General features: G+C 36.9%; 1 protein-coding gene across 1 annotated transcript in view; it reads left to right on the top strand.

The window, feature by feature from the left end:
• LOC145662523 (aminopeptidase N-like) overlaps nucleotides 1-23,771 on the top strand; it is a 125,097-nt gene extending 101,326 nt beyond the window's left edge. Inside the window, exons 13-15 of the mRNA XM_081728183.1 lie at nucleotides 7,362-7,505; nucleotides 7,901-7,982; nucleotides 22,906-23,771. Of these exons, the coding sequence (XP_081584309.1) occupies nucleotides 7,362-7,505; nucleotides 7,901-7,982; nucleotides 22,906-23,139 (460 nt within the window). The 3' untranslated portion in view covers nucleotides 23,140-23,771. The remainder of the gene's footprint in view (nucleotides 1-7,361; nucleotides 7,506-7,900; nucleotides 7,983-22,905) is intronic.
• Nucleotides 23,772-24,236: the final 465 nt, after the last annotated feature.

Here is a 24,236-nt window from a genome sequence, read left to right as displayed (position 1 = left end):
ATAGATCTTTGTTTAGCAATTGTTCTTGTTTTGTAACCGTTGGTTAATAATATGCCTGCTGTTAATAGTGTGTTTAGTTTGTTTCGATGGTATTACTGTATATGTGTGTTTAATATGATCAAATAAAGAATGAATTAAAAGAAATTAATCCTCATCACTGTTTTCGTCCACTACTGGAACAATTTCAGTTTTCGTGAATAGAACTGTTGGCTGCTGTTCTCACGTTGCTGCTATTGTGTATTATTTATCATATGCAAGATACTTATCGAAAATCATTCGACCAGCTGAAATACTTAGTAAAATGTTCACGAAAACCGAAATTCTTTCAGTAGTGCACAAACACAGCGATGAGGATTAATTTATTATATTTCATTCTTTATTTGATCATATTAAACACACACATACAGTAATACGATCGAAACAAACTAAACACATAAATACCTATTAACAATAGGCATATTATTAACCAACTGTTACAAAACAAGAACAATTACTAAACAAAGATTTATATATATATTAAAGAACATTAATTATGTGCAAAATTAACAGAAAATGCGGGAATGTATAATTTCAGTTGTACAGCAGTGGCGTAGCCAAGGGAGGTGTGAACAGGGTCGAGAACTCCCTTCATCTTCAGAGACCAATTACCATTAAGACAAAAAATACTTGCTATCATAAGATTCCAATGTTATAACAACTTGATCCCCCCATTCAAAGTTATTCGTTATCCTAGTGGTGTACAGTGTGTATCATACGTATATGCTGATCTATATACGTTTGCCTTTTTTTCATTATGAGGTACACTTGCAAACAAAATGAAAACAATATATGTTGTTATTACTTTCTCAACACAAAACTGGCAAAAATTGTGGGTGTTCCAGTTAGTCTTTCACTAAATGTTTTTTTTTTTTTTTTTTGAAAATTAAAAAAAAATGACTTCAATTTTCAACCCCAAATAGTTCAAAAATATTTTACGACTTTTCTCTTGTTGAGAACACCTAACATATTTTTTTCCATGCAAATCGGTTCAGCCATTCAGGAGGGAAAAAAGTAGTTTCGTTATTACTTTTCCCCTCCTAACACACCTCCAAAAGCGCTTGGGGGCTAAAATTTTGAAAACTGAGCTTCTCATAAATGTTAATTGATAGTGCAAGTTTGGTGCACATATGCTTGGTGGCAGTTTTCGCATGCTTATTCCGCTAGGCCCTTTGAATTATAATGTAGCACTATAATATGATATCTAGAGACCGAGTGTTGGCAAAATATGCCTATTTTTTTAAATGTTAGAAATGTAACGAAAGTGTATGTGCTGAAATTCATTTAGCTTGTCTTTGGTTCAATTTCGTCCTGTATTGCCTATTGCTGCTTAAATAATGAATATTTCATATTTTCATTTTCTTAATAGATAGGACTTAGTTGGATTCTATAATAAAATAAATTTAGGAAGGACAAAAGTCAAAGGAATATCACATACATCGGAGGAATATCACTGCAAGAATTGTGAACGAGTTACTGTGACTAATAAAGACTTGGACAAATAAAGACAACTACGTAGTTCAGAGGAATAAAGGCCCGTCTCAATTGGACTCAGTTTAGTTAAAAAAGATTTCATTAGTCTTTACAGGATGCATACATAAAAGAGGTTTATTGAGTTCGTTGAGCTTCTACACATTAACAAAACATGGCAAAAAGATGCTGAATCTGTGGAGAACTTACAATCACACTTCATTTAGAATGAACCCTTATACCACTGAACTAGTGCTCTCAAACAGGTCGGGTCGAGTCAATCGGGTCAGCTTGGGTCGGGTCAGTCGGGTCAGCTCGGGTCGGATTGTCGGGTCAGTTCACTTTGGTCAACTGAGTTTAGTTGAGCTTAAACTCGGCTGGCGTCGAAAGCTGCTGTTTTTCACTAGCTGCCTAATTAAAAATAGCAATTTTCAATTGATTTTATTAATATCTACGCCAATATGGAGTCTGGGTTTAGAACAAAACTAGAAGTTGTTTAAGCAAGTCCAAAAGAAAGATTGGATATGAACGACCAAGCCCAAGTGGGGCCGCGGTGGATCAGTGGTAGAGAATTCAGCTCTGGTGCGTGGTGTCCACGGTTCAATCCCAGCTTGTGCTAAGTGGGCTTTGTGGTGGAGAAACGGCGTGTAATGGGTTTTCTCGGGTTCTCTTGTTTCCTCCCACTTTCTTCATTCTACCATTTCATTCATTTCTCATGGCCAACATCTCCCTTAACCTCGTTGCAGAATCGAGGGACCTTAAACTGAATATTTCATTTCATTTCACCAAGCCCAAGAACATCGATACAAGAACAAGATAAAGATTGGATATGCAAGACGAAGTGCATAGTAATCTTGCTCTTGGCCTTGTTTTGGTTATCACCAAGTAGCGGTGAGCATATTTTCTTGCTTTCCGTATAGTATGAAAGACCATAATCAAAATCACACTTGGTCTTCATTTGTACCATTCTTGGCTCCTGTATAGCATGAAAGACCACCAAGACTACGAAATGCAGGACCAAGATTTGACTGTGCAAGACAAAGAATAAGACGCAGTATTGATGACCAAAACCCAGGGAGCGAATTGTTTGAATTTCATTTGTTGGGCTGAAAGTGATGAAACAAAATTAGTACTTTATAATTAATTATCATACTGTATTTTTAAATTTTAAATTACGAAATTCATATTATGTATCATCTTACTTGCAGCTATATATACTGTAAAATACGTTTTAATTACCGAGAAAGAAAAATCAAAGTGGCGTGGGCCCCGGAATCATAAGAACCTATTTTGGAATGAAAGTTGAAGGGTTGGAAGAAATCACAGATGTTCTCCCGTTTCCTCAATCATTATCATTATAGTTAAACGATTTCCTTTTTTCTCCGTCAAAAGACTCTTGCTACTACCTTCCGAGAAGACCTCCTGTCTTCCGAGCAGGTGAGAACACTGACCTTGAAGAAAAATTTCGTCATATAGAACTAAAGCAAGAAAAAATAAATAAATTTCTCCCACGTCGGACATTGATATCAGTTATAAAAAGAAATAACCAAACCTCAAAAGTGCCAAATATTCCCTAAGATGCATATACAAATCCCCCGTTTGATCTAGCTAGTGGTTAACGTGTAAGACTTCGGTATACGTGGTCCGGGTTTAATTCCCAATGGGAGTGCATTTTGGCGTTCACCCAGTGTCGTGACGTAGTGCTCTCAAACGGGTCGGGTCGGGTCAGTCGGATCAGCTCGGGTCGGGTTGGCGGGGTGGGTGAATCGGGTCAGCTCGGATCGGATCACGGGTCGGGTCGGGGCAGTCAATTCGGGTTACGGGTCGGGTCGGGTCGGTCTTCAAACTGACCCGACCCGACCCGTTGAGAGCACTACACTGAACACCTCGATTGGATAAAAGATCAAAGAGTAAAAGTACACTAAGTGAATCTCATCCACCCTTCTTTGTGAATTTTAAATAATTCTAATTACATTCGTAGAAATTGAATTATTTTTTTGGTTGTCATTTTAAAAATGTGTTGAACAATCGGAGACAATTTAGCACTTTAAAACTTAAAAGTCTTCTTATCACGTGGAATTGGAATTAATTTTTCTTTGTGACGAACTGCTAAAATGTATTAACTTAAATTATATTTAATAGTGTATTTACTCATTAGATAGTGGCCAACAATTTCTTTCTTAGGACTTTGTGTGTTTACAGTGTTTTAAAACTTTGAACTATGTGTCAGGGAAAAATAGTACATGGAAAGAACCATGTTCTCTTCTTTATAAGCAACGATCAAACATGATTCTAGATTATTTGAAAGTGAAGTGAAGAAACAATGAATAGATCAGAGAAGGATTTTGCTAGCTAAATTGCAAATATCAGTCTGTTCGTTACAAATGAGGTTGAAATTTTGATGCAAAAAATTGAGACCTGTCAAATATACCGGATCAATGTTCATAAAGTGTGACTAGGTAATTTGCTAAGGAACAGACCAAAAGCAACTGTTTCAGGGAATAACAGATATGGATACTTTTCAGAACGCACTATATACTCTTCTCCACAAACTCAGATACAGGAGAACATACTGTATATATTGTTCCGTTAGCAACTTCTAAATTGATCTATTATTCCAGAGTATTAGTCGATATGAATATAGGGGACGAGATCTTATTCACCGATTATCACTGACATTCTTCTTTCAATCATCATTTTGACCCTTTTCCGGACACCGTCTGCGCCGAACATTAGGTTAGAATCTCGTATTTGTTCCCTAAACACATTTTCTACGATTTCGGTTCTCTTTATCTACGTCTTCCTTCGTTTTTAGCGACTAGCATTTCCTTAGCTTCCCCCTTGGTGTTCTTCCTTTTTCTTTGGTTTCTTACTCTTCTTTCTAACCTTTGTTCTTCCATTCTCTTCACGTGACCAACTATCTTCTTTGCCTCTAAATCTACACTATGCCACCCATCTTATCTCTTATTAGATCGTTTCTGACTCTATCTCTTCTTCTTTTCCTTCTATTTCTCCCACAAACGTCATTTCTACTGCCTGTATTCCAGTGTGGTAATTGAAGGACTTCGAGGTGTGGGGGGAATTAGTGTGTGCTTGAAATATACTTGTACTAAGAGAGTATTCTTGCAGCAGTGGCGTATACTGGTTTGATTGCTTGGGCTGCTACTTATCTTTGTAACACCCGCACATTGTTATTATTATTATTATTATTATTATTATTATTATTATTATTATTATTATTATTATTATTATTATAGTTTAGTTTCCACGTTATTATAGGTCTTCAAAATAAGGAAAAAAACACTTACACTATCCTTTTATCAAGTAGTTAAATATTTTTTGTTCACTAGCAGGGCTTATATTACCTTATTAGTATTACAGAGAAACTATCGTACATTTCTTGCTTTATTTGTTGCATGAAGTATCGTTACATTTCGCATTGATCAGGTGGTAACCTTACTCATCAGATTAAATGGAAGCTGCCCGAGTAATAATGAACGCTGAAAGAGGCAGTTAGGAAAGAGGGAGCCTCAGTCTATAAGAGCTTCGCAAACTGCTGTAAAACACAACATTTTCGTTGCGTTAACGCAAACCTAAATGAAACGAGGCTCATGATGTCCAAAACAATTCCCAGAGACCCCCAAAATGCACTGTCATTACCCGTACAATTTCCCGTGACTCTTCGCTCACACCGAAGAAACCGATTTCTCTAGAGGTAACGGCTGTTACCTGGCAGCCCGTTCGTACGTTGTGGGCGGAGGTGCAGCAAAGGAGGATGCTCTGATACGATTCTTGTTGTAGTAGCTAGAGAGTAATTTCTACTGCGGTGTCATATCGAAGATCTCTTAAGTTCGCGAGACAGGCTGCATGCCAAGAAGTGGATCTTTCTAAATACATATAGTTCTTAGAAACTGGTATCATTGAAAGAAGATACTAAAGTATAAAATTATTAATATAATTTAGTTAATATTATAATAACTTTACTTTGTAATATTCCAGAGCTACAGCCGATAGGCCCGGTAGTCCACAAAATACGCCACTTTCTTGCAGATTGAGTGTTAATTTCTCAGCGCATTCCAAAAGGAACTTTTACTCGCAGGAAAATACTCCAGTACAATATAGAAATGTTATTATTTCTCAGATCACAGTATTTTGCTCACAAAAGGCTTGAAAAATCATTTTACTAATATACATAGCATAGGCCTATAAAGGTGTTTGGGTACCCTCTGTGAGAACGTTCCCATAAAGTGTGATCATAATTGTAATTTGTGTAATCACTACAATACCACGTTAAATTTCAGTTACAAATATACATAACTGCAATTATGATGATTATTTATTCAAGGTAGTTAACCGTCCAGTTTAACTACTAGAAGGTTAAATCTTATATCCATTGTTCACAGTAAAATAGTTTTTAATGAAACGAGGAATTAAACCTGAGAGACTGAAAAACCTGAGAGACTCATCCTGTTCACTGCTTAGGAGATGTTACTTTTGAACGTTTCGGATAACTCACTGTACTAAAACTTTGTACTCTGTCTTCTTGGAGTAAAAGCCATTTTGATACAGATTTCTTAGTAGTAAGTTGAAAACTGATGATTTGATTTCTTATTTGTTTATAAATTAAATTTTTGAAATAAATGAAGATTTAATGTCATTACCAAGTTCCCCCTTAGAAAGCACAAAGGAAACGAGGTTCCGGGAAAGTGTTCAGAGGTGCTTGAGAATTTCCCCCCTTTCCCCCCTTCAATTACCATACTGCTGTATTCTTCTTTCCTCTCTTCTCGTCGTTGTTCAAGTAGCTCATTGTATCAATGGATTAGTATATAAATACTTTACTGGATAAGTGTATTACCTACTTTACATATTGAAATACGCTGCAGGCATTCCCCTCAGGATGTATTGGATTTGTGCCATTGAAGTGTTCGAGGGATTAGTTGCTTTCAAAGGAAAAAGAAAATAATAAAGAAGGAATCAAAGAAATAAAAATCTACAATACCTGGTAAATCAAAGTAATTCCCGCCTACAACAATTTTACCGTCACCCAGCCAACGACTGGATTCCACAATAGGAAAAGGTTGAAATCTAATACAAAATATACTCTAAATGAATTTGCTATTAAAAGAGAACAAGTGGATTTCGGTGAGGGAAATCCTCCTTTCATTGACTATATCAAAATTTATTTTGATGATACAATGGAACAAATGACTAATCTAAAGTTACCACATTCTGAAATGCCAAAATGCGGACACACTTCAATCTGGCTAATTCGTTATGTAAACATTAACGTTCCATACAAAATTGATAATGTTTATCTTTTGCTTTCAAGTTCGCTTTTAAAACATGCGAAAAGTATAATATTGAAATATATGAAAAATAATTAAGAATGAGCACTTAAATAACATAATGTTGATTCTGCCTATTTATATTTTTCAGTAGAACTAATCTTTTATGATAATTCCTCCTTTGAGTAGAGAAACCCAAACATGTCTTTAAGTATGAAATATCTGTAATGCACTGTCAGTACATTAGAAAATGTGAATAAATCAGGTAATTTAGGAAAACGTATATGGACGTAAAATTTTACTCTCAATATGCGGACACGTGCACACTAACGCTAATGTATGATAACTCTAGGTTAATCAATATTGGAAAGTATCATACATGACGTTCAGAATAGCAAATTCATTTGGACATTCTAAAAATTCTTCCTGCAAACTTAATTAATTTCAACTGCTTTGCAATTGTAATTGTTTTGTGAAACCTGTATTATTTCATTTAACTTCATATACTGTACTATATTTACTTTACCTGAATAAACTGAATTTCATACAATAATACACATATCTTTTCAGATTATTAAACTACACACTTGAAGAAAATCCCATCTTTACTGACGATGAGATGCGATTAATTATTGTTATGATGACTAGTAATTCTAATGGCTGGAATAATCTTCTAAGATATTTCATTGATTACTTCGATATATACAAAGAAAGGTAACTATTTTAATACACATTCTTTCTCGTTGTATCTAGTTGTATTGTTAACTGTATTAAGATTTAGATAATACAGATTTGGATTATTTGTAAATTATCAAACATGATGGATTAAACAATTAAAGCCTTTAAACTCTTGAAAATATTTCTATACACATTTGCTTTGTAAGAATACACTAAAACGATGATAATAAGTATTTACTAAAAGAGCCCTATTACACTTGCAGAAATGGTAACTAAATTCATAGTAATAAATTTGGTACAGTAATATTACAAATATTGCTCACAGATATCAAATTTCTAGAAGGTTTTATTTGCCAAAAGTCACATATTAAACAATACTGTTTCGTATTTTAGAAACTAATCAGTTTAATTACTATAACATTTTCTGTTAGATTCCAAGACAAACCAGTTCTCTGGAGGTATTTAGTGAGTGATTCTGTCGTCAGAATTAATACGGAGGAAGCGTATCTTGAGGTAAGATTTTACATATTTTTATCTTTCCATTATCGTATATATCCTGCAAAACTGTGTTGATTAAAATAATTAACTCTATGTCGTAATTAACTTTAATTCTTTGGATTAGTTCTTTATTTCGAGAACTTTGTTTTCTACTTTTCATATCGAAACCATATTTGGGGAATTTAGTGTTGTATTTTATGTAGGTATTATGCATTCGTATTTTAATGACATAGTACTCAACAATGAAAATCATGAAAATACTGCCTTTTAACTATTGCAATGTGTAAATATTTTAAAAAGTTTGATTGTAAACGCTTAATTTCAGTTTTTATTTTATCGACATTCTGGAAGAATTGGAAACGTGGTTTCCAATTGGTTTCATTATTATCATTCATATTATTATTATTATTATTATTATTATTATTATTATTATTATTATTAATTATTAATACGTATAATAATAGTATAACACTAGGGTGCAGCGTTTTACCACTTTTTTTCGGAACGAAATGTAATATCTGGCAAAAGTAGCCCACCCACATGGACATTACATTTTTACATTATATATATATATATTTTTTTTTTTACATCGGATAATATCTTCTGTGAGAACTACTGCCTCAAAGTTTCAAAATTTCACTGAAAATTAGAAAAAATACCAAAGTTTTTCATGAATTTTAGTTGCCGAGACCGAGACCGAGACGGAACTCTATAAATCGAACGAGCCCGAAACGAGACTTAGGTTAGTCTCGAAAGTCTCGGTCTCGTCTCGAATACTGATATAAACAACTATTAAGATTGATCTTTACTCAAAATTTCTTTCGTTGCTGTATTAGGTAATATGGGAACAGTTGACTAATGTTCAGTGGCGTATTTAGGGCATGGCTATCGGACCGAAGCCCCTCCCGAAATAGATTTGTGATCATTTTTTCGCATTGCATGTACAACACAAATATTTCTTACTTGTTCTCAAGCCTCTCCCGAAACAAAATCCACTGCTGATGTGTATAGTCATCTCTGTCTCTCTCTCCCTCTGACAACACACACACACACACACACACACACACATATATATATATATATATATATATATATATATATATATATATATATATATATATATATATATTTATAAATATATACCAGCGGATTCAGGATATGATCGAGGGAGGGGCTAAACCATAATTTGACACTTTATGCAGTCTAAAGAAAGAAGTAGGATTGAAGCTCATTTTATACAGTGTATAGCTGAGCGTCAAGGAGAGGTATAACCCCTTTATCACTCCTCTTGGATACTCGCCTGTATATCATATCTAATATAAGTAAAAGGAAGAGTTTGTTTGTTTGTGTGTCTGCGTGCCTGTCTTTCTGATTGCCTGTGTGCGGCCTGGGGACCAGACGAGAGTCCAAGAGTTACGAAATTTGGGTAACAAGTATCATGTCCCACGCCTCAGACCAAGAAGAAGCGTTTTTTTTTTTTTTAATTTTGAATCAAGAGGGGCGTTTACCGGAACATGTAAAAGTAGTAGAAAGTGACCGATATTAGTGTCGAATACATAGTTTTCGCAGTCGCTGAGATCAATGGTGTCACTTCCATTAGCGATGACTTTCAAATTCAGTTACCAGTGCATGCGGGCCGGGCTTCACCTGCTTGGGGGGGGGGTACCGAGACATGTAAAAATAATACAAAATGACCGATATTAGTGTCAAATACATAGTTTTCGCAGTTGCTGAGATAGTGATACTCCCACAGGCCTTGACTTCCAAATACTGGTCCCATGCGAAAAATGGGTATTTCATCTAGTTATATATAATAGTCATATATATTAAAAATGCTGAATGCTGTGTGAAATATGGAATGGGAAATTCTTCTAGATACTCTGCAATACCACTAGATAAACAAGCAATGTTGCCAACGCAACATAAAGTTGTAATTTCTCAAATTGCAATTCTCGTTTGACATTACATATTTCTGTTCAGTTAATTTAGTTTAGTGCGTGGGTTTTCTCGGGGTTCTCCCGTTTCCTCCCACTTTCTTCATTCCACCATTTCAGTCATCTCTCACCATCACAGTCTCCTTTAGCCTAACCGGCATAACCGTGGACGTAAAACTCAAAAATTTCATTTCATATTTTAATTGAGTTTAACGCCTCATTCAGCATCGAGGCTATATGAGACTGAACCTACTGATTAATGTTGAATCTAAACCACATGAGCTCCCGCCGGGAATCTAACCCGGGTTTCTCACGCCATAGGCTAACTTCTTAGCCACAAAAGAGCTCTACATATTGCTAATTTAGATATTAAATAAAACCACAAAAGCACATATATTATTCAGTGTAACAAAGGACAATACACATTACTAACATCAACATTTTGGAGATCTCTAATAACTCAAATGGCAGGAACATTATAACATTACTGTTCAGTAGTTTTAATTACAACAAGTCGCAGTTACATTATTTTAAGCAGTGTTGCGAACTTAAATAAGTTGCTAAATATTATTATAAATATAGTGCAAATAACGTAGCTAAAGTGCAAAATATTTTAAAATTACTCGTAATTGGTTTTATGGTGCAAGAATGTTTTCAAAACACGATGTTTTTCATAGTCTTTGGGCTACTTATAATGTTAATATCAAAGTTTTCGTTCCAGCAATACATGTAAAAGCAAATTGTAACTGAAATTAAACGTAACTGACAACTTTTCAGTAGCTAGTTGTTCTCCCTAAGCCTTAGGCCTGGTGTATTTTTTAGATTAAAACACTGCTTTATTAAAATTTTAATTACACCCTAACTGCATTTCATTTGTTATAGTTTGACCGCCGACCACCTCAAACTCGATCCATACCATATAGCTATATGCAATTATTCAAATACTTACAGTTAGTAATACACATTGTGTTGATTTTTGCTTTGTTTTGTTTTAGTTTAACGTCTCAAGATTATGCTAGGGCGGCTAAAGGAGACGTGGAGTTATTGATCATAGTGGAATCCGGAAAACTTCGGTCGTTGAACATTACCGCCACAGGGAATCGAACTCGGGACCATGTGAACCAAAATCAAGCGTACTAGCCATTACAGCAAATGGGGGTTCTTACATTGTGTTGATTTAAATAATTGAGTCTGTGTTGCCAGATCCGAAGATCAAAAAGTAGCGTGTCTGTGCTCCAAAAGTAGAGGATATGAACTATTTGTACCCCAAATATATAGAAATGAATTATTTGGCAACTAATGACTGGTACTAATGAAATAATGTTTAAAATAGACCGGAAAATGTGATGGACATATTGCAAGACGAAATTATGATCGATAGACGAAAACAATTTTAGATTGGATACCATGTTTCGCAAGTAATTTTCAATCAATATAAAATTTCAACGTAATGAACGCACGATTGGTTTTCTCGAATAAAGATCACATGCACCGCTAAGAGCTCAGGAATAAGCTTAATCTGTGTTACGGCAGTGGATATACGTATGCGTATGTAATGCATTACAACTTTAGGAACTTGTATAAGAAACAAAATGTACTTAAATTTAGACGCGTACTATGCGAAACATCTGACTTTGAATCTAACTTGTTTCGTGATGCAACCCGAGGCCACACATAGCAAAGATGAGTGTCGTAGCTCCCACAACAAAGTTCAGGAATTTGTTGTTTTAAGGCGTCAATTAAACACGTAGATGTGAAACGGTAATAAAGCATTTGATCAATTTTAAACAAAATATATTGTAGTAATAATTTACCCTATTTGTTCAGATAATGAACGTTATATTATGTTTTTAAAATGACAGTCAAAACAGAATGTATTGGATAATAAATGAGAAATTGTAAAATTTCAATTTCGGTACGATTAAATACATTCATGCTGCTATGTGTTGCGTTATTCGTTAGGATGTATTGATCAATTCCTATTCTACGGAAGGAAATAAACTACTGTATAGTACTGAAGTTAATTTAATAGAGTTTAATTGTATAGGCAGTACTGAGGCCATATGAGAAAGTCTTTTGCTGAAAGTGAAATAAGGGTTACTATTAGAATTTTATCCCAGATATGATATACCCACTGATGATTGAAACTGGAACACACGCATGGAAGGCATCAGCGCTAGCAAATTAGCTCTGAAGAAGTACACCATACTATAATTCTAAGTCAAGAATAAGGCCAAAAATAAGAAACAGAAACGACAGACTTTACAATAATAATACTTTTACAATTTTAATTTCACCTATTTATTTTGAGACTTTCGAGACGAGACCGAGACGAGACCGAGATTTGGCCCTCGAGACCGAGACCGAGATCGAGACAAGCATTTGTTGACCGAGACGAGACCTAGACCGAGACGGCGATTTTTGACTCGAGACGAGACCGAGACAGCTTTTTTTAAACCGAGACGAGACCGAGACTGTACAAAGTCTTGTCTCGTCTCGTCTCGATACCATCCCTATTATGTTATAGTAAACATTTTTTGGTTAAATACATGTTAGTTGCTTAGAAAGCTGACATTCAAGTATAAAAATGCCAGTTATATGTCCTTTGGGGGATAGGGATGCCTCCTGTCCAAGCGTCCCAGAGTCTACTACGTGGAGGTTGCTATACCTAGGGCTCCTGCGCCAGCCCTACCCAACCAACCAACCATATATAGAGACGGATGAACTAATCCAATTCGTTACCGTCAGGAAAAAATGTCACAAATTGGGACTTTGATTGCAATTTAGACACAGCTTGCCTAGAAAGTAAGGTTGGCCTGATCATCCCGTCCCTAGCATCACTGCCACATACTCGAGAGGCTGCTTCAATGACTAATTTCACTATCCGTTCTACTGCCATCATGTGGCATGGATAGACGGTGGACTATTCTGGCACAGTGTTGTCAGGTGAAAGTTTGTCCATGAGCTATTTGTTTCATACCGCCCTAAGAACTGGTGGTACAGTTATTGAAATATCAGTGCTTTCTCAAAAGATCATTTCAGTGTAATCTTTCGCCTCAAAATTCAGTCTGGGAATGATGTTATATCTAATGGTGTTATGAAGATTCTCTGCTTCGTGTTTTCGAGCAATAAGAATTTTATGTAATGCATCTTGTCGGACAGCAGGTAGACCATCAGTCATCATGGCGAAAAGAAATTCTCTGAGAGTGCGAGAAATGCATTCGTCTGAATGGATGAACGGATTACAGCCTGGTATTCATTTGGTAAGTATCTAGACCTATGAATGGTCTCAAAAACGTGACAAGGACCTTTAGCAATGGAAGACTTGAGATAAGTATTTCAGGTCTTTACTGAGTTTTCTCAGCTCTTCAGATGAAATAAGTCACATTTTATTGATTTGAATGACACCACTGGAAGCTTTTCACAGTCAGATAGTTTTGAACCTATGGGACCTGTATAAGAATAGGGGCTTGAATTAGCGCCAATATGCGTGAAGAGAGCTCGGAAAGGCAGTTCTTTAAAATGCAAGAGACAAATAGCCTGTTAGTTCCTTTAATTTTCGACGAATACCTCCCTTCCAACCGATATTAGTGTTTGTTCCATCACACCCAAGAACCTCAACTTCATCAAAGCCCATTTCGATTTGGTTCATGATGTACTCGAAAATAGCTGTGGTTTCGTCATGGCCGAGCCAGAGGATGGTGTCACGTCACCAATGTATTGAGAGTTAGGTTCAGCCACAAGTGATAAGTGCTCTAACGATGCCTGCGTGTGTTTCAGTGTCTTCCCTTTGACCATCAAAGTATAGGCTTTTAATGGGATCATCATTTCTAGAACTTTCTTTTAAATTCCGAGCAACTTTAAGTTTCGCATGCCTTATTTTGCTCCTGTCCACAATTAAAGCAGAGTTACAGTATGTTGCTAGATTGTTGAGAAGTTATAATTCCAGCCTTTAAAGCTGCCTGAATTACAGTTGATGTTCTATGTGCCGCAGCTAGTGCTCTCAAACGGATCGGATCAACTCGGGTCAGGTTTCGGGTGGCGTCAGTCGGGTCATCTCGGGTCGGATTGTCGGGTCGGGTCAATCGGGTCAGCTCGGGTCGGATCAGTCGGGTCAGTTCACTTTGGTCAACTGAGTTTAGGTTGAGCTTAAACTGGGCTGGAGTCGAAAGCTGCTGTTTTTCACTAGCTGCCTAATTAAAACTAGCACTTTTCAATTGATTTTATAGAAACCATAAAGCTATTTTGAACACTTGCAGCTAGTGGTTTTATGGTAAATGCTTATTTTTGTACTTGTCTGTACTTTAATTTTTAAATGTGGAAGATTGATTTTACCAATCAACTGCAATATTAATATCTACGCCAATATGGAGTCTACATTTAGAACAAAACTAGAAGTTGTTTAAGCAAGGCCAAAAGAAAGATTTAATATGGACGACCAGGCCCAAGCAGGGCCGCGGGGCTCAGTGCTAGAGAATTCAGCTCTGGTGCATAGTGTCCATGGTTCAATCCCAGCTTGTGCTAAGTGGGCTTTGCGGTGGAGAAACGCCGTGTAGTGGGTTTCCTCGGGGTTCTCCTGTTTCCTCCCACTTTCTTCATTTCATTCATTTCTCATGATCACCATATACTTAGCCTAAAGTGCAGAATCGAGGGACCTTAAACTGAGTATTTCATTTCATTTCACCAAGCCCAAGAACATCGATACAAGAACAAGATAAAGATTGGATATGCAAGACAAAGTGCATATAGTATTCTTGCTCTTGGCCTTATTTTGGTGGTCACCAAGTAGCGATGAGGATATTTTCTTGCTTTCCGTATAGGTGAAAGACCATAATCAAAATCACACTTGGTCTTCATTTGTACCGATGAGGCGAGCATTCTTGGCTCTTGTATAACATGAAAGACCACCAAGACTATGAAATGCAGGACCAAGACTTGACTGTGCAAGACAAAGAATAAGACGCAGTATTGATGATCAAGACCCAAGGTGCAAATTGTTTGAATTTCATTTGTTGGGCTGAAAGTAATGAAATAAAATTAGTACTTTATAATTAATTATCATACTGTATTTTTAAATTTTAAATTACAAAATTCATATTATGTATCTTCTTACTTGCAGCTATATATACTGTAAAATACGTTTTAATTACGGAGAAAGAAAAATCAAAGTGACGCGGGTTCCGGAATCACAAGAACCTATTTTGGAATGAAAGTTGAAGGGTTGGAAAAAATCACAGGTGTTTTCCAGTTTTCTCAATCATTATCATTGTAGTTAAACGATTTCCTTGTAGTTAAACGATTTGTAGTTAAACGATTTCCCCGCCAAGAGACTCCTGCTGCTACCTTCCGAGATCTCCTGCCGTCCGAGCAGGTGGAAACACTGACCTTGAATAAAAATTTCGTCACATAGAACTAAAGCAAGAAAAAAAAAAATAAATTTCTCCCACGTCAGACACTGGTATTAGTTATAAAAAGAAATAACCAAACTTCAAGAGTGCCAAATATTCATTAAGATGGATATACAAATCCCCCGCTTGATTTAGCTAGTGGTTAACGTGTAAGACTTCGGTACACGTGGTCCGGGTTTAATTCTCAATGGGAGTGCATTTTGGCATTCACCCAGTGTCGTGACCATAGTGCTCTTAAACAGGTCGGGTCAACTCGGGTCGGGTCAGTAGGGGCAGCTCGGGTCGGTTTGTCGGGTCAGGCAATGCGGGTCGGGATTGTCGGGTCGGGTTAGTCAATTCGGGTCACGGTTCGTTTCGGGTCGGTCTTCAACCCGACCCGACCCGACCCGTTGAGAGTACTAGCCGCAGCCCTTTCGCTTACATTGTATCTTTGAGCAATCATAGCAGTTTCAGTCAAATGTAGTTTCGGTTTAAATGTTCTGTCTCTGGGTTTGGTCTCTTCCTCAGAAGAGCTTTCCTCTGCTTTCCCTTCAAGGTCTGCTTCATTGTCACTGAAGCCATTTTTGTGATATAATAATTAATATTGACTTAAAAGAAAATAAATAATAAAAAATATAATATATAATAAAAATATTGACTTAATAAATAATAAAAAATACAGAATTTTCTATGAAAATAGTGTTTAGCAAACTATTATATGTAACGGCCAATTCATATAAGCTGAAGGCAACATTAACCAAATATAGCGCTAGAGAAATCGTGCCCAATTTGAAGCGTATCCTGGTCGTTCCCGATAGTGACGCTGAGTTACACAGATCGGAACAGGAGAAGGGCGTTGCAGTATTTTGAGGTGGAGGGGTGGGGGGAGTGTCATGGTGAAAAATAACAATGCTCGGTTACCACTATGAACCACCAGTAGAAGGAAAAGGCAAGGACGAAAATAGCTGTAGAAACGCTTAATTGTACTGAATTTGTCCCCTTTCGCGGCCCCAGAGGAGGCACCCCTATCCCACCGCAGGGTATATAATTGGCATTTTGAGACTTGGATTTCAGTTTTCATAGCATCTGACATGTACAAATCCAAAAATATGTTTACTTTAACATAACTAAAAATAATGAACTTTTTTTTTTTTGTAATTTTCAGGGAAATTTTGAAACTTTGAGGCAATAGTTCTCACAGAAGATATTATCTGATTTGAAAAAAAAAAAAAAATCTATACCTGTAATGTCCATGTGGGTGGGCCACTTTTGCCAGGTATTACATTTCGTTCCGAAAAAAAGTGGCAAAACGACCCACCCTAGTGTAACACTAACAGTTTCTACAAAGAACTGAGCATTGTGGCTCTCGCCAAAAACGTTAACTGTTACAATCAGTTTCAAAATCTAATCAAACTAACTATTAAATGTTTCATGCTTTTTTAATTGTAAAAACTCGCTACATATTCTATGAGGCTGCGCCACACAGCAGTGTGTCGCGACATACCAGTTCAGAACCTCTGAGATAAAGCAAAAAGGATAAAAATGAGAATCATATTTACATATAACTATCTATATTTCTATTTAGAATTGAAAACAACTACGTTTGCCGTCCCCCTTACACCAGTTTCGGTGGGTTTTGGTGCATGACTTAATTTAATACTGGTAAGTCATAATATATGGCAAAATTTTGAGTACCTTACGAGCCCGTCAAGTTAGAAAGATGAAACAAAGAATATAATGTCATCGTTGAAAATAAGGGGAAAGATGTCCGAGAATATCTGAAAATTTCCTTCTTAAAAGGGGTAGGGATTGTTTTATCACTCACACACACGGCCGTGAAAGCCCCGAGCAATTTCAACCAAAACTTGGTACACATATGACCTACAATCTGAAATAAAGTACTGTGGTTTAAAGGACAGCACTAGTACTCCTTTAGGAGGGAAGAGAGGGGTGACATGTAAAACTAACCGAAAACAATCGATACCAGTGTTGAATTCATAGCACTCATGGTCACTGAGATTACTGTTGAAATTTCCAGTGCCGTCTAACAAGGAGAAAGTAAACTTTGGTAAATGAACGTTGGGATTTTTTTTTTTTTTTTTTTTTTTTTGCGAGGTGATAATGCACATTTAAAGCGTTCATATTACAAACTGTGAGAGCGCAATGGCCTAATATAGAAGAGAAAAAGCATCTTAAAGTTTTCGACTGGGCGCATATGTCGTACGTTGCGCAAACTCATCAAGTGACGGCGTAGCAGAATCAGTAGCATCTTTGAATCACGCGCGAAGGGACCCGTGTTCGATTCACGCTGAACTCAACTTTTTTGTATTTTGTTTCAACCAATCAAATAGCCATTTGTAGCTAAAAGTAAAATGTTAATTCACCATATCTTTATAATGAATTAAAATAATAGAAATATTCAAATTAATTGTAAAATCTTTCAATGTTCCTATTTCGTAAATACATTGATATCATGAGTTATATTATGGTTACCACATCCAGTCGTGTAAAAAATGTTATTAACACTTCGTATTTACATCTGTTGACAGTGTATGTATTACAAGCACTAGCGCAAATGGCACGAGAGGATGAGGGGGACATGTCCCCTCCAATCGTAGAACTGAGGGACTGTTCCCCCCGATAATCCGATTTGAAATGTGTTTTTTTGGGAGAAATGTGATGACTTGTGTCCGATGGTCACAAAGGATAATGAGATGAAATCGATATCCCCCAAGAATAAGCCTCAAATATGCCCGCCTCCCAATGTTGAAGATTTGTGTGGTTTGGATTCTACGTTAATCAGTAGGTCCACGTCTCATATAGCCTCGCTGCTGAACGGGACGTTAAACTCAAAATCAACTCAACTCAACCAATGTTGAAGACAACTCTGCTCTCCTGATCCTCCAGAGTACTGTTTTTCAAATTCATAAATATTTTGAACATTACTTTTAAAAAATATGGGAACGCTCTTACACGTCCTTCCCCCAATGTTGGAGAAAGATTTTCGTCGCATATTACAAGGGGAATAAGGGGTATATCTCCTTTGGTTATAGTAACATCCAGTATTACCAAAGGGGATTTTCTTCTCATCCCCCTTGAAATTCTCAACTGTCAACAGATGTAAACACGAAGCATAAGAACATTTTTTACACAACGACTGTGGTAACCATAATATAACTCGTGATATCAATATGTTTAAGTAATAGATTATATTTCGTTGCTAGTTAACATGGAACATTGAAAGATTTTACAACTGACTTGAATATTTCTATTGTTTTAATTCATTATAAAGATATGGTGAATTAACGTTTTACTTGTAGCTAAAAGTGGCTACTTTATTGATTAAAGCAAAAAACAGAAAAAGTAGACTTAAGCGGGAATCGAACAAGTGGACCTTTACACGTGAGTTACATAAGCTACTGATTTTGCCACGCCGCCACTTCATAAATGCTACGTATGACATATGCGGCGAGTCGAAAACTTTAAGACGCTTTTTCTATGCTATATTAGGCCAATGCGCTCTCCCAGTTTGTAATATGAACATTTTAAATGTGCATTATCACCTTGCAAAAACTGGCAGCGAAGTTCATTTACCAAAGTCTGCTTAATCCTTGTAAGATCCATTTAGCCCCGTCTGGGGTAAGACAACCCTAGCACCACTAGAGATAGGGGTGAAAAGGAGTGATTTGTAAAAACAAAAGTAAAAAACAACCGATGTTCTCGTCGAATCCACAGTTTTCGGATTCACTGAGATGAGTAGTGACATTTCTAATTCATTTTTAGTAAACGTTCGGCAGGCGTCGGTGTGAAAGGCGAGAAAGGATGAAAAAATTAACTATTTCGGACATTCTATCCTTATCCCTAACGTACACCATGATGACAGTGGAAACTAGGGTTTTATTTAAATGTCGTCACGAGTGCTACTATTCCTCTTATCGACAAGGATAATCACACCATTTACCTTGAGATTTCATATAAATCTTTCATTTCTTATTGTATTCCATTTCAACAAAGCCTTATTCGTGTTGTTCTGATTCTTCATTATGTATCTGGTGTAGAGACATTCTATCGACATTGAAGAGTTCTTGTACCTTCCGTAAACTATACCTACCAGGCTCTTTATCTTCTGCTGTCCTTTCATAATTTTCTGAGTTTGATTTTCCTTCTCTATCTTCCTTCTGTAATTGCGAACCATCTCTGAAAGTAGAAAGGAAAAAAGAACGTAAATAAAACACTGTCGAAATATGCCTCACGTCCCTTGTCATAACACCTCTTTTTCGTTTGTTTATTTCTTTTTAATGCAATATTGTCGCCAAACCATTTAATAAAGTAATGTAGGCAAAATTGACGGATAGAGTTGTGGGTACAGTTCATTTATAGTCCGGCTCAAACCTCCTGACGTTTAGTCGTGTCCTTTTCACAATATCCAGCACAAATTGGGCAACATTGTCTTATAGCTTTGTTCCTGGATTAGGAGAAAGCAATTTCAAAGGTATGTCCTTATAATATATGTCACTATAGAATTAATTAATTTGTAAGAACGAATTTGTTTCTCCAATACCTTAATTTCACGCGTTAATGTTTCATGTTATGCCTGTATACACGAAAGGAAGCGAAATCCGACAACGTCGCGCCTGCATACCAAGTGGTTTTCGACAGACGTCAAGAGGTTTGAGCCGGACTTTACCTGGTTATGTGGTTAAACTAATGCTGTTCGAAAACAATCTTGATGTATAACTTTTGTTTAATAGTAAACAATTGAGTACTTATTCAAATCGTTAATTTCTGTAGTGAAAAAAAAAAAAAAAACAAATGTTTGTCTAACTCAAACAGCCGTGAACGTTCTCTCATCAAGTTTAAAAGTCTCACTGCAATGACGTCATTCAGTATTGCCAACCTGAAGAAAAGTAAATGTCTGCCTTGTTACTATTTGGCCATGTCACTTTTTGGCCCGTCTTCTAATACGTAACTTTGCAAAATTAAAGTAAGAAAGAAGGAATTTTAATTTTTATGAAAAACATTATAGATTGCTGCATTTATATAAAAGGATATTTTTTAGAGGAGGAGAAGCTTAAACTGGCAACACTTTTTTCTGTGACAGCTGATATTACAGTTCTCGGTTGGTTTGAGGTTAGTTTGGTTTGGTAATTCATGATAAATAGATTTACGCCGGAGCAACGTTTGCAAGTTTTGCAAATTTATCTTGAAAACCATGGTTCAATTCGACAAACTTATCGGCCATTACGTGCATTTTATGGTGCTCATAATCGTTAACCAGAGCGATTAATTCGAGAAACCGTGGATCGTTTTCGCAATATGTTTACTCTAAAGGGTAATGCGCATCCCGTAAGACGTCGTACAGTGCGAACACAACAAGCGATTGATGATGTGCAGGTAGTGTTGACGATTATCCAAATGTGTCAATTCGTCGTCGTGCTCAACAATTAAGCTTGTGTCCAGTCACTTTATGGAAAATGTTGGATAAAATCTCGGTTTACGTGCTTACAAGATTAAACTGCTACGTGAATTGAAGCCACACGATCATCGTTCGCGCAGTACCTTTGGTGAATAATCTGAAGGAAGCATTGCTCTTGATCCACAATTTCATTTGAAAATTTTGTTCAGTTATGAAGCACACTTTTTGTTAAATGGCTATGTCAGTATTGTAAATAGATTGTTTTCTCTGGGGATATCTAAAGTTGCATGTCTACGCCAAGAAACCAGAAACAATTGAGCACTTCGAAGCCAATATTCGAGGCGTTATTGTCGAAATGCAGCCTGATTTACTGCGAAGAGTGTCTGAAAATTGGATCTCCAGATTACGCCATGTGCGCATCACCCGTGGTGGCCTCATGCCCGAAATCATATTCAACATCAATGCCATAAAATGATTTGTCAAATAAAGCCAATTTCACGGATATTAAAAACATTTTTTCTGTTTTATTTCAACATAACGTTCTCCGCCTCAGAATCTAACATTCTTTACATAGTATATATCTATACACACACAGTACATACACATAGATAAATTGGTAAATATAACCTAGAAATACATTCTACATATTATTACATAAATTACACTTAGAGGTATGTATTTGTTACTTGCAAGATATAAAAATAATACAGGTATTATCAAATGTATTGATGTTATGAATCTAGTATACATAACATCAATATGACAGATATGAAAACAAAAAAGAGGGAGGGGCTAATTACAAAAGATTGGTAGGGGTCTGCAAGTCTTTAGTTACGCTGCGGACTGTGTAGAATGTACAGATGGTGATCAGAAAAATGGAAACACCTGTAGTTTGCAACACGTCAGATGTATGGGTTGGCAGTGGTGTCGTGACGCCCGCAGCGCCGGACCGCTGGTGGTGGTGTGTTAGATCGGTCTCCGTACTACGTCAGGCGCAGTGGAACAGCAGTGTCCAGTGGCTGCAGCAGACAGAGGTAGTGTAAAATGGGATACCTCTCAGAGTTTCAAAGAGGGCAAATTGTTGGTGGGCGGTTATGTGGAGTGAGTTTGACGGCAGTGGCTACTGTGTTAGGTGTGTCGCGTGGGACAGTGTGGAAGGTGATGACGGCCTACACAACACACGGGAAAACCACATCGGGGAAGCGGAACAGTGGGCGGAAGAAAATCATGAGTGACAGGTCACGCCGGGTAATAAAGCTCATTGTCAAGCAGAACCGTCGTGCCACTGCGGAGCAAGTGACGGAGGAACTCAATCAGCACCTCCCGCAACCTGTTTCGACAATCACAGTCCACTGCGAATTACATGACATGAACTTACGGGGTCGTGTTGCACGGGCCAAACCGCTCATCAGGGACCATAACGCTTTCGCACGCCGCATATGCTGCCGCGACCATGCAACTTGGACCCTTGAGGACTCGAAACGTGTGATATGGTCGGATGAGCCATCCTTCACCCTATTCCCAACCACGGGCCATGTTTATGTGTGGAGAACGCCCAAAGAAGCTTTTGATCTGCAATGTCTCCGCCCAACTGTGAAACATGGCGGCGGCTCGGTGATGCTTTGGGCCGCCATATCATGGTTTTCATTGGGTCCTGTGGTCACACTTAGCGGACGAATCACTGCCAACGATTATGTCGCAATTTTAGGAGACCACATGCATCCTATGGTCCGGATGTTGTTCCCGGACAATGACGCCATCTTCCAGGATGATAATGCACCCATTCCCACAGCTGGCGTTGTTGCAGCGTGGTTTGAGGAACATCGGGATGAAGTTCAACACCTCTCCTGCTTCGCACAATCCCCAGATCTCAACATAATTGAACATCTGTGATCCGTCTTGGAAACACGACTCCGGCGACGATTTCCACCTCCATCCTCTCTCACAGAACTGGCCGATGCACTGCACGAGGAATGGGGTAAAATTCCACTTGCTATCATTCACGACCTCTATGCATCAAGGCTGTTCTGAAGGCGAAAAATGGCCCGACACCATATTAATCTGGTAAGTTGCAATTTCGTTCAGGTGTTTCCATTTTTCTTATCACCATCTGTATATCTTTATGTATTTACAGGTATTTCTTTGTTGTTCTTTCTTTTTTCTTTAATTAACACAACTTTCTTTGTTCTGTCCTTAATTAGGCTGAGCAATTCTATGATGAACATAAAGGACAACTGGGTGCAGCGGAAGAAAGATTCGTGGAACTGTTACGTGAGGCACAATTAAGAGTTGAATGGGCCAAACAAAATATTCCAGAAATAGAGGCAGCTTTGGATGAGTTAAATGCTTCATTTGAAGAAGAGGAAGAAGAAGAAGAAGAAGAAAGAGTGTCAGAAACTAATGAAGAAGAAGATGAAGATGATGATGATAACTAATAACTTATATTATCTCAATCCTCTTCCATGTTTGATTCAAAATGATTTTTAGGAATAAGCATGAAACGTATTTCTTTGCCACAGCACATTTAAAATATGATATAGAATAACTTTTGACATTATTTGCTTAAAGACAATGTGTATTCCAATGCTTTTGCTGATATGTAAAGCATATAAAACTTTAAAGGGATTATCTATAATTCAGTGGTGTCACGAAAAAGAAAGTCTAGTTTTGCTGAAAGTGGATTATATACCCCATAAGACTTGTTTGAATACGTATTTTCTCAGCAAAGTTTTTTTAATGGGAATTTAGTTAAACTGACTAAGATATAGTTATTATAATAACTACGTATATCTCATTCATATTTACTACATTTCCATTTTAGACATTTGCTGAGAAAATAAGTGTCAAACACAAATCTGGCACAATCGTGTAATATTCCATTTTTTTCTTTTAAGAAAGGAAGATAAACTATCGATTAAATATCTCTTTTCCTTGGCACGATTGAGTTAATTCAGTATTATGAATAATACTTTTTTTGTTGTATTTATCTGTATTGTATAATTTTTATTAAAATCTATATGTATGTAAATAATGTTCAAGAAATACACAACGCTATAACACATGCGAATTATGTGATATTATCTCGTTATTCCTCGTTTCACCTTTCACCTTTGCAGCGTCCTTGGTGTGTTCTACGTTGGCTAATTATCGGCACAGTTGGGAATTAAAATTAAGAAACATATAGGCCCATCGTGGTTCAAAATATATGGGCAATCAACAATTTATTGTCAATTATCCTGCCATTTCGTCCTGAAACTATCAATCATTTTACTTTTCTTGTTGGCAAATGCTCGTGAATGAGGATATTTACAACGTAGGGCGAACATTGGGAATGGCTAACCTACCCTTTCTCTTTGTTGGGACTACTGTCTGTGATGCTACGGGACAGACAATCCAGTGTAATAATGTGAATAAATAAATTCTTAGATCTATTTAAGCATTCAACTATTTGGGTCCTCAGGGTTCAGGGATATACTGTACAGGGTGGTCCAAAAATAGGCTTCTGATATATTTATACAGTATTGTACTGCAT

The sequence above is a fragment of the Thermobia domestica genome, chromosome 10 (assembly GCF_964235325.1).
Source record: "Thermobia domestica chromosome 10, izTheDome1.hap1.1, whole genome shotgun sequence".
NCBI lineage: Eukaryota > Metazoa > Arthropoda > Insecta > Zygentoma > Lepismatidae > Thermobia > Thermobia domestica.
The sequence above is the reverse complement of the archived record's forward strand: the minus strand, read 5'-3'. Positions and strand labels throughout refer to the sequence as shown.